Source organism: Nipponia nippon, unplaced genomic scaffold (assembly GCF_047370975.1).
Source record: "Nipponia nippon isolate SJK-2023a ecotype South Korea unplaced genomic scaffold, ASM4737097v1 scaffold_1, whole genome shotgun sequence".
Taxonomy (NCBI): Eukaryota; Metazoa; Chordata; class Aves; order Pelecaniformes; family Threskiornithidae; genus Nipponia; species Nipponia nippon.
In genome coordinates, this window is record NW_028262290.1 from 141361317 (window position 1) to 141374165 (window position 12849).

The following is a 12849-nucleotide window of genomic DNA, read 5'->3' on the forward strand; positions in this document are numbered from 1 at the left end:
AAAGAAAGAAAGAAAGAAAGAAAGAAAGAAAGAAAGAAAGAAAGAAAGAAAGAAAGAAAGAAAGAAAGAAAGAAAGAAAGAAAGAAAGAAAGAAGATACATTTAAGAAAACCATAAAAGTTACAAAACAGAGAAATGGAGGGGAGGTAGTGTATGTACACGTGAACCTTGTAATGTGATGTTATTTTTCACATCTTTAAAAAAAAAGATTGGATCTGTGTATTTGAATCTTTGACACTTTCACATTTAAAGGTTATGGGGTTTGCTGTTAACTTCAGCATCTTTTTCTGATAAATCCTGGACTTCAGAAGTTGTTGAGGAATTTCTGTGATTTAAACTAACATATATTATGAGCATAAAGTTCTTGAAAAGTATCCATAGTCTCCTGCAAACACTCACATGCCAGTGGCCTTTTCCTTGAAGGGCTGAGTGGTACCAGCTCCCTCCTTTCTCCAGGGGAAAGCAGAGGTCTCCCTTCTGCTCTCAGCCGGTTTCCCCTCACCAGCCCCCCCAGGTGCTGCTGCTACACCTCTCAGAAACAGGAAGGACATGTGGGATTGCTGGGGTCAGTTTCCAAGCCAGGAAAACAAATTTTATTTAAGCTATAGGATTTCATATATACTTAGTAGCACTGTGAGTCCAGATAGAGTTATTATATTATATGCTGCTTTCTGATATGAATTCTTTTCATCTGTACAGTATTATATCTATTTTTTTTACTTATTCTAAATCGGTGTACGATGCCAAATCCTTGACATACACTTTTTGAGTTATAAACCCACTTAGTTAAATTACGCTTCCCATTCTAAGAGGGGATCTGGGTCCACTCCCTCCCAGTTAAGTCCCCATAAGAGCTGGTTCTGGAGCTGGACCCTAATCATCCTTGAGGTCCAGAAAAGCATGTGCTGGAGGGTAACAGCTGGGGGAACTGGGAATTAGGCACTCCAGATGTGTGTTTTCCCCCATGCAGATAGAGTAGATCGGCATCTGTTTCGTGATTTTTTTTTCTGCGGTGAATTTCAATATTTGTAGGAATCGGCTGCCTACAAAATGTTCTCCACATCAGAGGACGGGCTGACTGCGTGCCCAGCTCCTCCGCACACCCTGCCCTCCTCGCCCCGCTGCCCCCTGCGTCTCCAGCTGCAAGCCTGTCGGGGCAAAGACTTTGCTGGGGGGGGGGGGGGGGGGGTTCTTCAGCAACGAAGTTTCTTGATGCTTCCCGAAAGCGTTCATGAGCGCTTACTTCCTGCCGGAGCTCTGCGCTCCCTGTAAATGGAAAGTAGCAAGAAAGCACAGAAGAATCCCCGTTTTTCTGGAGAAAAAAAAACATGGTTATTTCCCAGGAAGGGAAAAAAAACCCACCCAAACCCAAAAGGGTTATTTCCCAGCGCCTTGCACACTGAGCCCTAGGAATGAGTCAGGCTTCTCAGTGCTGCCGCAGCCGGCCGAGCCCGAGTCCGTGCAGCGCCGAGCACGGCGGCGGGGCCGGGGCCGGGGCCGGGCCCTGCCGGGACCCCCCGGGGCGACTCGCCCCGGGCCATGCCTGGCCGCGGCGCTCGCGGCGACCCTTGCGGTATGCGGCTGCCTTTGGCAGAGGCACATGAAGGATTTCATTGAGTGTGAAGACAGAGAGCAGAGACAGAAAGCAGAAGGAGGCGGCTGCAGCCTTTGTAGTCGGGGAGGAATGCGGAAATGTTGAAGCACTATGTCAAACTTTTTTGAAACGGGGTCAAGTCACATTCAGCCAGCGTGGGAAAGCAAGGGGAAAAAAAAAAGTTGAGGAGAGGGGAAAAAAAAAAAAAAGGCAAGCTGCTGCTGCTCCCAGGCTGAACAGAGGCCGAGGGAGCGAGCGAGGAGCGGCAGCGCAGCGCGGCGCCGGGGGCAGCGGCGGAGCGGCGGCAGCGCCGAGGGCCGGTGCCCGAGCCCCGCACCGGCAGGCTGCGGCCGGTGGGGCTGCGGTCGCGGCGCTGCAGCTCCCCGGGGGCCGCCGGCCGCGATTTTTCTTTCGCGTTTTCGTTTTCCCCGGGCAGGGTGGGGGCGGGAGAAGCGGGCTGGGGGACGAGTGCGAGCTGCCTTCTGCGCCAAGGTGCAGCCCGGCGGCGGCGGCGGCGCCGGCGGCAGCGGCAGGAGGATGCGAGGCTTGGGCGGCCGAGCCGCGGAGCAGCTACCTGTGTGGCCCGGGCGGCCGCTGCCGGGACCTGCCGGAGACATCGCCATGTGAAGGGGCAGACCCCGGGCCGGCTCTCCACCCCGCCTCGCTCAATGGGAGGTTTGTTTTAGGGAGGACTCACCCCCTCCCTCCCCAACCCCCCCCCCCCCCAGGGCTGAGGATTATTTGGGGATCTGGTGGCGGTGGAGGCGGCCGTGGCGCACACCAGGTAACGCGGGGCGCCCATGTGCTCCGCGCACCCGGCCCGGCGGCGTGGCCCGCACGCCGCCCCCCGCCCGGCCCGGGCAGCCCACGCCGCGCACCCCGCCGCGGACGGCACCGCGGACGCGTCCCTTCGGCGGCCGGGGCCGGGGGCAGCTCGCCCCGCCGTGCCGCCGCAGCCCCCTCGGGGTCGGCGTGGGGGCGCCCCCCGTGTCGGTGGCCGTGTCGGGGGCCGCGGGGGAGGGGGCTGCCCTCCCGGGGAGCCGCCGGGGGGGGTCCCCTCAGCGTCCTGCCGAGCCGCCCCCCCCCCCCGTCCCCGTCCCCTGAGAGGAAGCGGGGGGACGCGGTTCCCCGCATGTCCCCCGCCGCCACCCCCCGCCGCGCGTGGGGCGCCCGCGAAGGGGAGCTCGGTGCCGGGGCGGGGGGGCGAGGGCCGGGGGGCGCCGCCGCTGTCCCGCCGCGCCCGGGGAGAGCCACCGGTAACTTTCCACCCGGCGCCGCGTCCGCGCCGCGGCAGGGCCCGCCGCCCCCGCGGCCACGCACGGGCGCGTCGCCGCTACCCGCCGCCGGGGGGCGCCCTCCGCAGCGGCGCGGGACGCGGGGCGCGGGGCGCGGGGCGCGGGGCAGGTGTCCCCCGGCGCCTGGGGCCGCTGCGGGCGCGGAGGTGCGGGGGCGCGGGTGGCCCCGCCGGACGGGGCGGTGCGGTGGCAGCTGGGGTGGCGGCTGGAGCCCGTGGGGCAGGGTGGTGCCTCTGGCTGCAGCCGGGGAACAGCGATGAGCAGCGGGCGCAGGTTTCCTTCAGATCGCTCTTTTCATCTGCGACTAAGGTGGAAGATCAGCATAAATGTAGAAAATACCTCTGGCTTTGTGTCTGGGTTCAAATTAGGGCATCCCCGACTGAGCTGTCCGGGGCACTTTAATCTTGGCACGGTAAAAACGCGGTGTAGGAGAGGGTTGCAGCCCCGGAGGTCACAATATCATTATGTTAAAAAGGGGCAGGGGAAAAGGAGAGGATTGATGCGGAGCTTTGTGAGGGGAGAGGGTTTGCCCACAGAGCTGCAGAAAGTGTGGATGAAACTGGATGCAGAAGGAAGCGCTTCTGCTCTCCAGCCTCATGCGCTACACAGCAGAGCGTGCTGCTCCTGAAGACCATCTTCCATCACGCTGGTCTGCAAGGAACTGCCAGTCGCCCATCCAGTGGTAGCAGTGTCCACAGCCAAAACCCTTGCGTGTTGATAAGTTCGCTGAAGTGTACATTTCTGAATCTACCTCTAGCACACAATGCTCGGTAACATTATTATCGTCTTTTAAATATGTGCGTATTTCTCCTCCCCACAGGCGCTTTGAGGCAGGAACTTGTCTCTTGCGATGTGTTCATGCAGGACTTAGCACAGGGGAGAGCAGAGCAAGCCTGAAACCTCCAAGTGCTATCAGTCATTTACAAATAAGCAACAGTAATGTAGCGTGGGATATATTTCCAAGACCCCACCATGTGCACTGAAGAAACCTTTGAGTCCTGCAATCCTGACATAAGTTCCTGGACGTAACTTCCCCTCACACATGCATAGTTAGCTCTGCCATTCCCATCGTCCCTGTCTCACGGGGTCGTCGTATTCAGCCCGTTGCTCAGTAAAATCCCACAGCACGTGGTTGCTCTGTAGCTGTGTGTTGTAGCCTTCTGTGCAGACCATGATAACTATGCAGTGTTGTATCAGCCACGCAGGAACGTTGATACATGTGTCACCCTCGTGGTTCACGTCTTCCTTTGCACCACATTTTTGCTTTGCATGTAGCTATCTACTATATTAGCTTAATTTTCTCAGTTTTTGAATGATGCAAAGTAATGAAGTAAACTAAACTGACTTTTCTTGCTTGGTTTGTCCTCCAGATCTCATTGGCTTTACACAGACAATGCTCCCAAAGACTGTATGATAATTCCCGGTGGCTGAAAGAGGAGACACATTGGGGCCCATACAGAAGAGGAACGAGAAGACTGGGGCGAGAGCTTTCTACTGCCCCTCTGGCAGAGGTACCAAGCGCGTGGCCTATCTGCAACACAAGCAAAGTACTAGTTTTCAGAAAACGATTGAGACCGAGAGCCGCTCCGCGGCGCTTGGAGCACAGGAGGAAGAGGAGCCGCGCCAGCATGGATAAGGACAGCACAAACGTGGCTGACCAGCAGTATGAATGTGTGGCTGAGATTGGGGAAGGAGCCTACGGGAAGGTGTTCAAGGCCCGAGACTTGAAGAACGGAGGTCGCTTTGTTGCGCTGAAGCGGGTACGGGTGCAGACCAGCGAGGAGGGGATGCCGCTGTCCACCATCCGAGAGGTGGCAGTTTTGAGGCACCTGGAGACGTTCGAGCACCCCAACGTGGTCAGGTGAGGAAGCGGGGCAGGCGTCCCGATCAGCGGGGCCCTGGTTTTAGTACATGAATTGGGCAAGCGAGAGTTTGGGTAGGTAAATGGACTGGACACTAGTTTGGGTTTGTGGATGAAGTGAGCACTAAACTGTGTACATGAAGTGTGGTTTGAGGTTTCAGCAGGCCATGGTGCTGCCTGCCAGACCTCACCTCATCCCTGTGCATTGCCTCCCACACACACAAACACCCATCTCCAGAGGCATAGGTGTGTGACTTAAGTGTTTGAGTGGGTGGGCAAGGAGCCATATATACACTATTTCCTTGGGCATAAGAGAGAATGAAAAAAACCCAGCGTCTCCCAGGTTTTGATTCAGGTATTAGTTCTGCCAGCTGCAGCTGATTTTTAGCAGCTCTATTCATTATTGAAATGGCAAAGATTAGGAGAGAGGTAGTGGAAAGTGCATTCTACCTTTTGGGATGCTTTTATAGAAAGTTGTAGATTGTCGTGTTAAAGAGAAGTAACAGCTTAAGACTTCAAGCTTTGCAGGCGGCCTTATGGTTGAATGCTGTTTGACTGGTACTGTTATTTTCACCGCATGCTGATGATTGTGCTACCAAGAGTGCGACAGTACAGATGTCAGGCCCTGCTTGCAAAATGGTGGCAATGGCCCCAGGATGTCCTTTCTGTCGTGTCAGTAGCACAAACCCTGGATAAATGACCTGTGTTCTTGAACAGATTTTCTCAGTAAGGCTGGCCCTACCATAATCTCTTACATTTTTCTATAGCTGGAAACCTCCAGCAGCCTGTGAGCGTCTTTTATTAATATTATGAACTTCAAGAAGTAAGCTTCACTTTGCGGATACCCAGGTGTACAGTGGTTTGAAACTGGTCAGCATCTGGCTGATGGTGCTGTATTAACAATAATATTTCCTGTTATTTGCGTTATTGTACGCACATATTGCATAGCAAAAGGAAAATATTTTATACTTCACTAACACCAAGCCTCTTTCAGTCCTAGAGAAATAGATACTCTGCAGTTAGAGGTGACCTTCAAAATGGCTTGTAGGTGTGATCCTCCTGTTTTAGGGTCTGAGATGAGGGGGTTTATAGTAGGTGCAAGAGGAAAGGTGAGACAGAGAATAATATTTAAAATACAGAAGTGAATAGCTAGAGATAAATTCATTTTTGTTCATCTCAAGGCATTTCTGTCTAAACTGAATAGGCAAAGCATGTGTATTCTGAAATACTGATAATGGAGCGCGTGTCGTCAGTCTCACTGTAGTGAGCGATGGGATGCAGGCTGCAGCTCACACTTTTCCATTGCTAATCAAGCAAATCCACAATTTGGTTAATAACCATTATTTTGACTGGCACCTGGTAATGCCAGAGGCTTAGTGAATAAATTTCAAAAGCGGGGGCATCTTTGTGTGGACAACGTGTCGTATTTGATCACCAAATCAAGTGGCTTAGTATACAGAGGAGCGCGCACAAAGTTCTTCCTTGGCAGTGGAGATAGTTGAGAGTTCTCAGAATCACTGAAATCCAGCCCAATAATTTATAAGAGTAAATGAGGATTTAGTTGTCCAGGTTTAGACATTTACATGTTGTGAAAATTGTAAACCTTGTTTGGGAATAATTCAACGTAGCAATATTTATGAGTTTTTCTGCCATCGAGATCTTTCCATATGAAGTAAAAGATGTTTTTTAAGAGCTTTCTAATCCTGAATTCAGCAAAATCATGAAAAATAAAATTCTTGTCTTCCAAAGAGCTATTGGATGGACTGACTATGCAGCTGCAGACTTGTTTTGCTTGGTTGTAAGTGCAGTGCAATCTCAACATAGCATTGCATAAATATATTGAAGCTTGAAATATTTTTACAAGTTTGAACGAAAATTCATTCTCTGAAAGCAGTAAGTATTTCAACCAGCAATATGAGAATGTAGTTTCAATATAAAAATCTCTGAAAGTGCATCCTCATAGGGGTGTTGTGAAGCCTGTACCTTTTGCCATAAGCAGCATTTCAGATGGAAGGGGTTGGGCTGTGATGTATCAGGATGCTTGGGACCTTGGCTGCATACTTTGTTCCACAAACAGGAAGAGGAATATATGAAGCAATTTCAAACATTATCTGTTCTAAAATGGGAGGAATGCTATTTAAAAACTCACCTCTGTTGTGCATGTTTTTAATCTGTAGAGCAGATGAAGCTATAAGTAGCATTTTGGAGTAACTGAAATCCTGTCCTTATAATGAAAGATTATTTGAAAATATTTAAATGCCCCAGTTCCGTTACAAAATACGGTAGAAGAGTTTGTAATTTATTGAAATTAAAGGTCTATTTTTGCAGTATGTAAATATGCTCAGAAAAGGAAATACTGTAAAAGAAGATCTACGATTTTAAGCAGCTGACCTAGCTGTACTCAATTATTGAACATATTATTCTCACAAAAATGTTCATTGTTTGGGCATGCATTCTGGAAACTGGTATCATGGCCAGGCTAGTAAGTAAAAATAACGGCAAATGCATTGTCTACATACTGGATTAAAGTGTACATCATTTTCAGAGCACTGGGATAACAACACAAATATTTGAAATCATTTTTTTTTATTTATTTTGAGGGGATGTCCAGCTTTTTTCTGATTATTACAGGCAACTAGCCTGAGAGAAATAAGTGAGAACTGCAAATATAATGGTGAATCTGCTACCTCTGAGTAATGGCATGTGTGATCCATGAGTCGCTCAATGCAAACCGACAGTCATTCTGTGAGTCAAAATTTAGACAGACTTCAAACAGACGAGCCACATATGCCCTGTGCTCGGCTGTGGTACTCTGGCATCAGCGGATGGCAATGGCAGACATCTCAGGCCACATCTCATCATTCTGAACTCAAATGGTAGGTCTGGGCATCTCCAGAGAGTACCGTAAGGAGCTCGACAGTCCAGGGCTTCTCTGTCTCCATGAAGTGGTGCTGAATGTGAAGAACAGTTTGGTAAGGAAAAGACCCAGTACTTGCTAGGCAGAGGTGGAGCTCCGTGGCTTTGTTGGTCATGGAGCCATGAGGCAGGACCAGCATTGGTACTGCAGCCCAGGTTTGTCATAGCTGTAGATAGTCATAGATTCCCTTCCTCTAAAATCCTGAGAAATGCTTAGAGCCAAAACTGGTTTCCAGTGCTTGGCATTGGGGATGGAAGAGAATTTTCTCCATGAAGTAGAAATGTCTAAATAGCACAGAATAATTTTAAACAAAATACTTATCATATTTTTCCATGCTACTGCTTGCTAATTATGAGAGCTTTCTTTCGCGTCCTTCTCTGCAAATCTATCATTTCTATATTCGTACAACGAAGAGATGCATTTTTCGCAGCGCAGTTGCTTTTACAACGACAGATAATGAAGTTAGATAAGACTTCACTGCAGAATAAAGCAAAACGAGGTGCAAGATAAGAAGTGAAAGGAAGTCTAATCTTCATCAGAATAGTGATGGTAGTGGAAGTCTCTGGACTATTGACTATAATGGAAATAAGGCCTGGAGGACTGATCTAGTATTTTGTGAGACTGTCAAAAATAGTCTACAGAAAGGCATGGGAAAAATACAGTTAAAAGGATGATTGCTATGTGCTTAAAATCCTCTCCTGTTCATATTTTCCCTTGTATAGAGTTTTCCTCCATCAGGACACCTTACTCTATTCTATTTATCTTCACAAAACAAAGCAAAAAATAGAATCTTCAAGAGTAAATCTTACTGTGAATTGGTCTAAAATGAGGTATGTTGTAGGCTCTGAAATGTCCTTTGTAACTAATAATAGGATGATTAAGGTGCTCCTCTCGCTCACCTTTCAGATAATAAGATGTAATGCTTTACTAAAGCTTTACTGTATACAGTAGTTAAATCTGGCAAAAGTTGGTCCAGCACTTATGTAGCTTAGTGCTGTTCTGTTTGGGAAAAATGAAATATATGTAGACAAAGGACAGACTTTGCCAGGAATAAATGACATATTAGATTCAGGAAATTCCTGTGTGTAAAACTGGGAGTATTCCCTGCTGCAATATATCTGTAAAAATTCTTCTTGTGATTATAATGCTAAATTCAGCAATATATTGTGTTCATTTTATCTCTCTCCTGCTGGTAATCAGGTGAATAATTTTCCCCTAATGTTAATCATCCATCAAACTGTGAATTTGCACTCTGGGAAGGTGTTATACAAGACAGAATACTGTAATTCTTGACATGCTTGTTTTCTAACATATATATATTTAACAGGTTTAATAGTGTTAAATCTTAAGCAAATAGAACAAACCTGCAAAGCTGTATATTTTTGCCTCCTGGCGTATAGTTTTTTGATAAATACAACTTTTTTAGTATTTTCATGGGTTAGTAAATCTTCAGTTTTGAAACAGCCAAAATTATATTGAATATAATCTAATCTGGGTTATTATTTCAAAGATAAGTGTCAGAAATCTTGCCATTCAAGGTCATCATTACCATACAATAAGGAATTAAGAATCTTAGTTCTCTCCTTCCCGTTAACTTGCATGATAGGTGCCCCAGCTAATTGACAGGTTCAACAGAATGATCCACCTAGCTGGAAGTGTAACTTTATTCCTCAGTATTTTTGGTATATGGATCAGTGTAGGGGAAACCCAGTAATTAGGAGTATTTGTACAATTATGCCATGTTCAAGGTTTTATGTTATTTTATAGCCATTGAAATATAAATGGTACAGCAATACTGTCATGTTGCTTTTCCCCTGCTTTTGCAGTCCAGTGGTCCATGCTGCTATCTCTTGGTTTGCACTTGAGTACTTGATGGAGCCCATCACCTGAGTCCCTTGGCAAGGCAGCCTGAGTGTGGGGGGAAGAGGCTGGGGCACACTTGGCTCCCCCATCCCCACGTGCCCTGACATAAAGACCAGCACTTGGCTCTGCTCAGAGGTCCCAGAAGTGTATCACAGCTTGGTGCTTAAATTTGCGTTATACTTAGAAGGTGTCTTTTTACAAGTGTCTTAAAATTCCCTCTCTACCCTGATAGAGAGAGCATTCAGAGTGTATCCGTAGCAGGTCATCAACACCTAGCTACCCTTTTGCAAGGCAATTTAAACTTGTAGTTGTTTTGCTTTGTTCTGTTTGTTCAACTGAAATTATATGGGAACATACAGAGGGGAAAGAATTTCAAAATACAGTAGCTAATTTTGTTTCTCTTTCCAGTTTGTGCTGACACTGATATTGGCGGCTGGCTTTATTACTGTACTGTTAATAAGTTTAAAGGATGATCTTCTCCCATCAAGTGAAACATTTCTATTTTAGGGGGTGTTTGTCTCCAGTGAATTCTGCTTCCTTCCTTACTTCCTTTTTCTGCCAAGCTAATGTTAAACTTCTAGTGTGTGACATCATTCTTACAGATCAGCAGTGTGCTGTATTGTGCGATTCAATTTATTTTTGTGTAGCACCACTCATATGGCATCTGGCAGGCCCCTGGAGAGAAAGAAGTGATTACTTCTACATTGCTAGGTACAGGGATTGTCTTGCATGCGGAAAGAGTAAAATAAGATGCAGGGATGGAGTGAAGCAGAAGAAAGTGAACTTGAAACTTGCCAAGGTTAAAGGGATTAACGTGGCAGATGAGTCTCAGCTGAGGTAGAAGAAGTAGATGAGTAATGGGAAGGAAAAACTGAATGAGCTTCAGAGTCAGTTTTAGTCAAACACAAACAGGATGGTCTTCAAGGCAGATGTGAAGATGGGAAGTACCTTGGCGGCAGAGAGGCATTTCCAGGCTGGAGAGCGGTGGTGGTCGGAGGGGAAGGGAGATGATCCCTGAACTGACCAGCCACTGCGAGGAGGAGCACTGCAAAGCTCTTGGGGAGGACTGCCTACCTGGAAATGTGGTTTCTGTCATAACAAGAGGGCAAAGGGGAATGATGTGGCTGACACTGAAGAGGGTTTGGCTGTAGGTAGGATTTGGAGAAGTTTGTTAAGTTGGCAGAGGACATTGTGAAGTTACTGCACATGAATGCTGGCCTGTCATCATCTGCTTGCAACCCTACAGTACACAGAATAAGCACGTACAGGGAAAATAAGTTATATTCTTCCTATCCATATGAATTGTTTATTAGTAATGGATGTGATGATTTAGTTTGAATACATGGTCTGCCAGAAACAGGACCAGATAAGAGCATGTCAGGACGGAAGGGTTGAATATGGAATAGCCTTCTGAGCCTTAGGAAATTCAGTTTCTGGAGTGAGTACAAGCTTTCTTCAAAAAGTATTTTATCTTATTCTGAATCTGAGCTTTTCACAAAAAACATGTTTCCAGTCTTTGTGTAAGTAAATGTTAGTCATTTTAGACTATGTCCAGTGCTCCTTTCCTTCCTTAAATCTGTGGATGGTTATGTCTATGCTGTTCTTGGAGAGATCTAGTCTTGCTGGTCCTGCCCAGAATGGAAAACCAACTCATTTCGCCAGAACCATTGCTGTGACTGCCAGGCAAAGCATCAGCGTCGCCTGAGTTAATGGAGTGGGGTCCAGGATTCAAAACTGAGCCTTGAAAAGGACAGGAGCGTGGACGGTCCACCCCAGCAAACAGGGGGCAGGGTAGACTAATTGGGACTTTCCAGTTTGCTTCATGGTACCTACCGCCGGCTGAAGTGTGGAGCAGAGCAGGGAGAAGGAAAGTCCTCAATTTCCAGGTGTTTGAAAGAGAGTAGGATGGAGGCTGTGACTTAGTAAAGCACTGAGTCACTCAGGTACACTCGGTGGGATTTAAGCCATTGTTGGAAATTTAGCACAGATGTAAGTGCATTGTCAAATAGAAATAGCTATGATATTAAGTATGCACTGAATTTTAAAGTGCTTTTCTGAATACAGTTCAGGGACAATATACATAAGAATATGAATCACAGATACTGATTCTTATTCATGTACTACATTAACCAAAGCCTTATTTCTGGAGAGTTTTTCTATTAAAAGTTAAAATAAATCATGCAGAATAAATAATGTAACTATCCTGATATAGCAGTAATGTGAATTTGGCATCAGGAGCGGTTATTTGTCTTTGCAGCAATTCTTAGTTGACTTAATTTAGTTCTGAAGTTTAAAAATGATTTTATAAAGTTTCATAGCCCTCAATAAAATAGAAGTTGCTGTTCATTCTAAAACTTTGCAGCTGTATGCAGAGCATTTGGTTTTTACTCTTTGTATGAAATCTAGTTGTTTTCCAGTTTTGCTGAACAAGTTCATTCTTAATGATCTAACAAATTATCAAAAGATAACTGTGCCTATATACATACACAACTAAGCTGTGCTTTTTCATTAAAAAGAGAGGAAATTTATCCTCCAATATCAGTTCTTCATATATTTTTCTTATATTCTGAAAAATATTTTAAATTATGCATGCATGATTATTTAACAGCTATTCTTCTAAACTATAAAGTGTTTGTATTTAACAAACAAACCATTCTAGAATTTTCCAAGGAGTGTTTTTTTCCATCGTGTACTTTGACATTTTCCATTTAGGAAACTTCCATTTGGGAAGCTTTTGATGAATTGATCGTCAAAGAGTGGAAATGTGACTGTTGATTTCCGAACTCTTTGAAAATACCTCATTGCATCCAAATTATTGTATTGATTTTCCTATTTATTTATTTTCCCTTAGCCTTTGATAATTTGTCCCATCCTTAGAAGATGTTCACAAGGAAATATTCCGCTAAATAATCCTTTTAAAATCAGGCCTTAAAATTCTAACAACACGGTTGCGTTTTCTTTAGACGGAACAAAGAATGTTTTATATGAGTAATAAGAAACTCTTCTATATGATGCTTTAGATGTCTTTTTAGGGTTTTAGAAGGAGATCAATCTCTAGCCTAAGAAGCATCCTGCGTAATTTTAGGACCAGGTGATGATTTCAGATGCCCAAATACAGGGTGTACTGGAATGTGCCAATTTGCTGATACTGGTAGAGATGCCCCGGGGTAGATTTCCCATGACATGCCTAGCAAACAATTTACAAACTTAGCAAAAAGTTCCATACTGTTTTAAAAGCCTTCATATGAACACTGACTGATTGTCACTCTGGATTGTCATTAACAGGTGACTGATCTTTTCTTAGTAAAAGAAAATTAAAA

At 46.0% G+C, this 12849-nt stretch overlaps 1 protein-coding gene across 5 annotated transcripts in view; it reads left to right on the forward strand.

Moving 5' to 3' along the window:
- Nucleotides 1-1870: 1870 nt before the first annotated feature.
- The window catches only part of CDK6 (cyclin dependent kinase 6), a 143448-nt gene continuing 132469 nt past the window's right edge, over nucleotides 1871-12849 (forward strand). For 2 of the 5 annotated variants that reach the window (XR_015708263.1, XM_087774854.1), the window contains exons 1-2: nucleotides 1871-2268; nucleotides 4259-4749. Coding sequence is in view for 4 of the 5 variants with exons in the window: in XM_087774854.1 (XP_087630980.1) it covers nucleotides 4517-4749 (233 nt within the window). In the remaining variant the exon portion in view is untranslated. Of the gene's footprint in view, nucleotides 2269-2343; nucleotides 2378-3541; nucleotides 3659-3781; nucleotides 3914-4258; nucleotides 4750-12849 lie in introns of those variants that run through there. The other 3 variants (XM_087774865.1, XM_087774881.1, XM_087774872.1) reach the window with 3 other exon arrangements.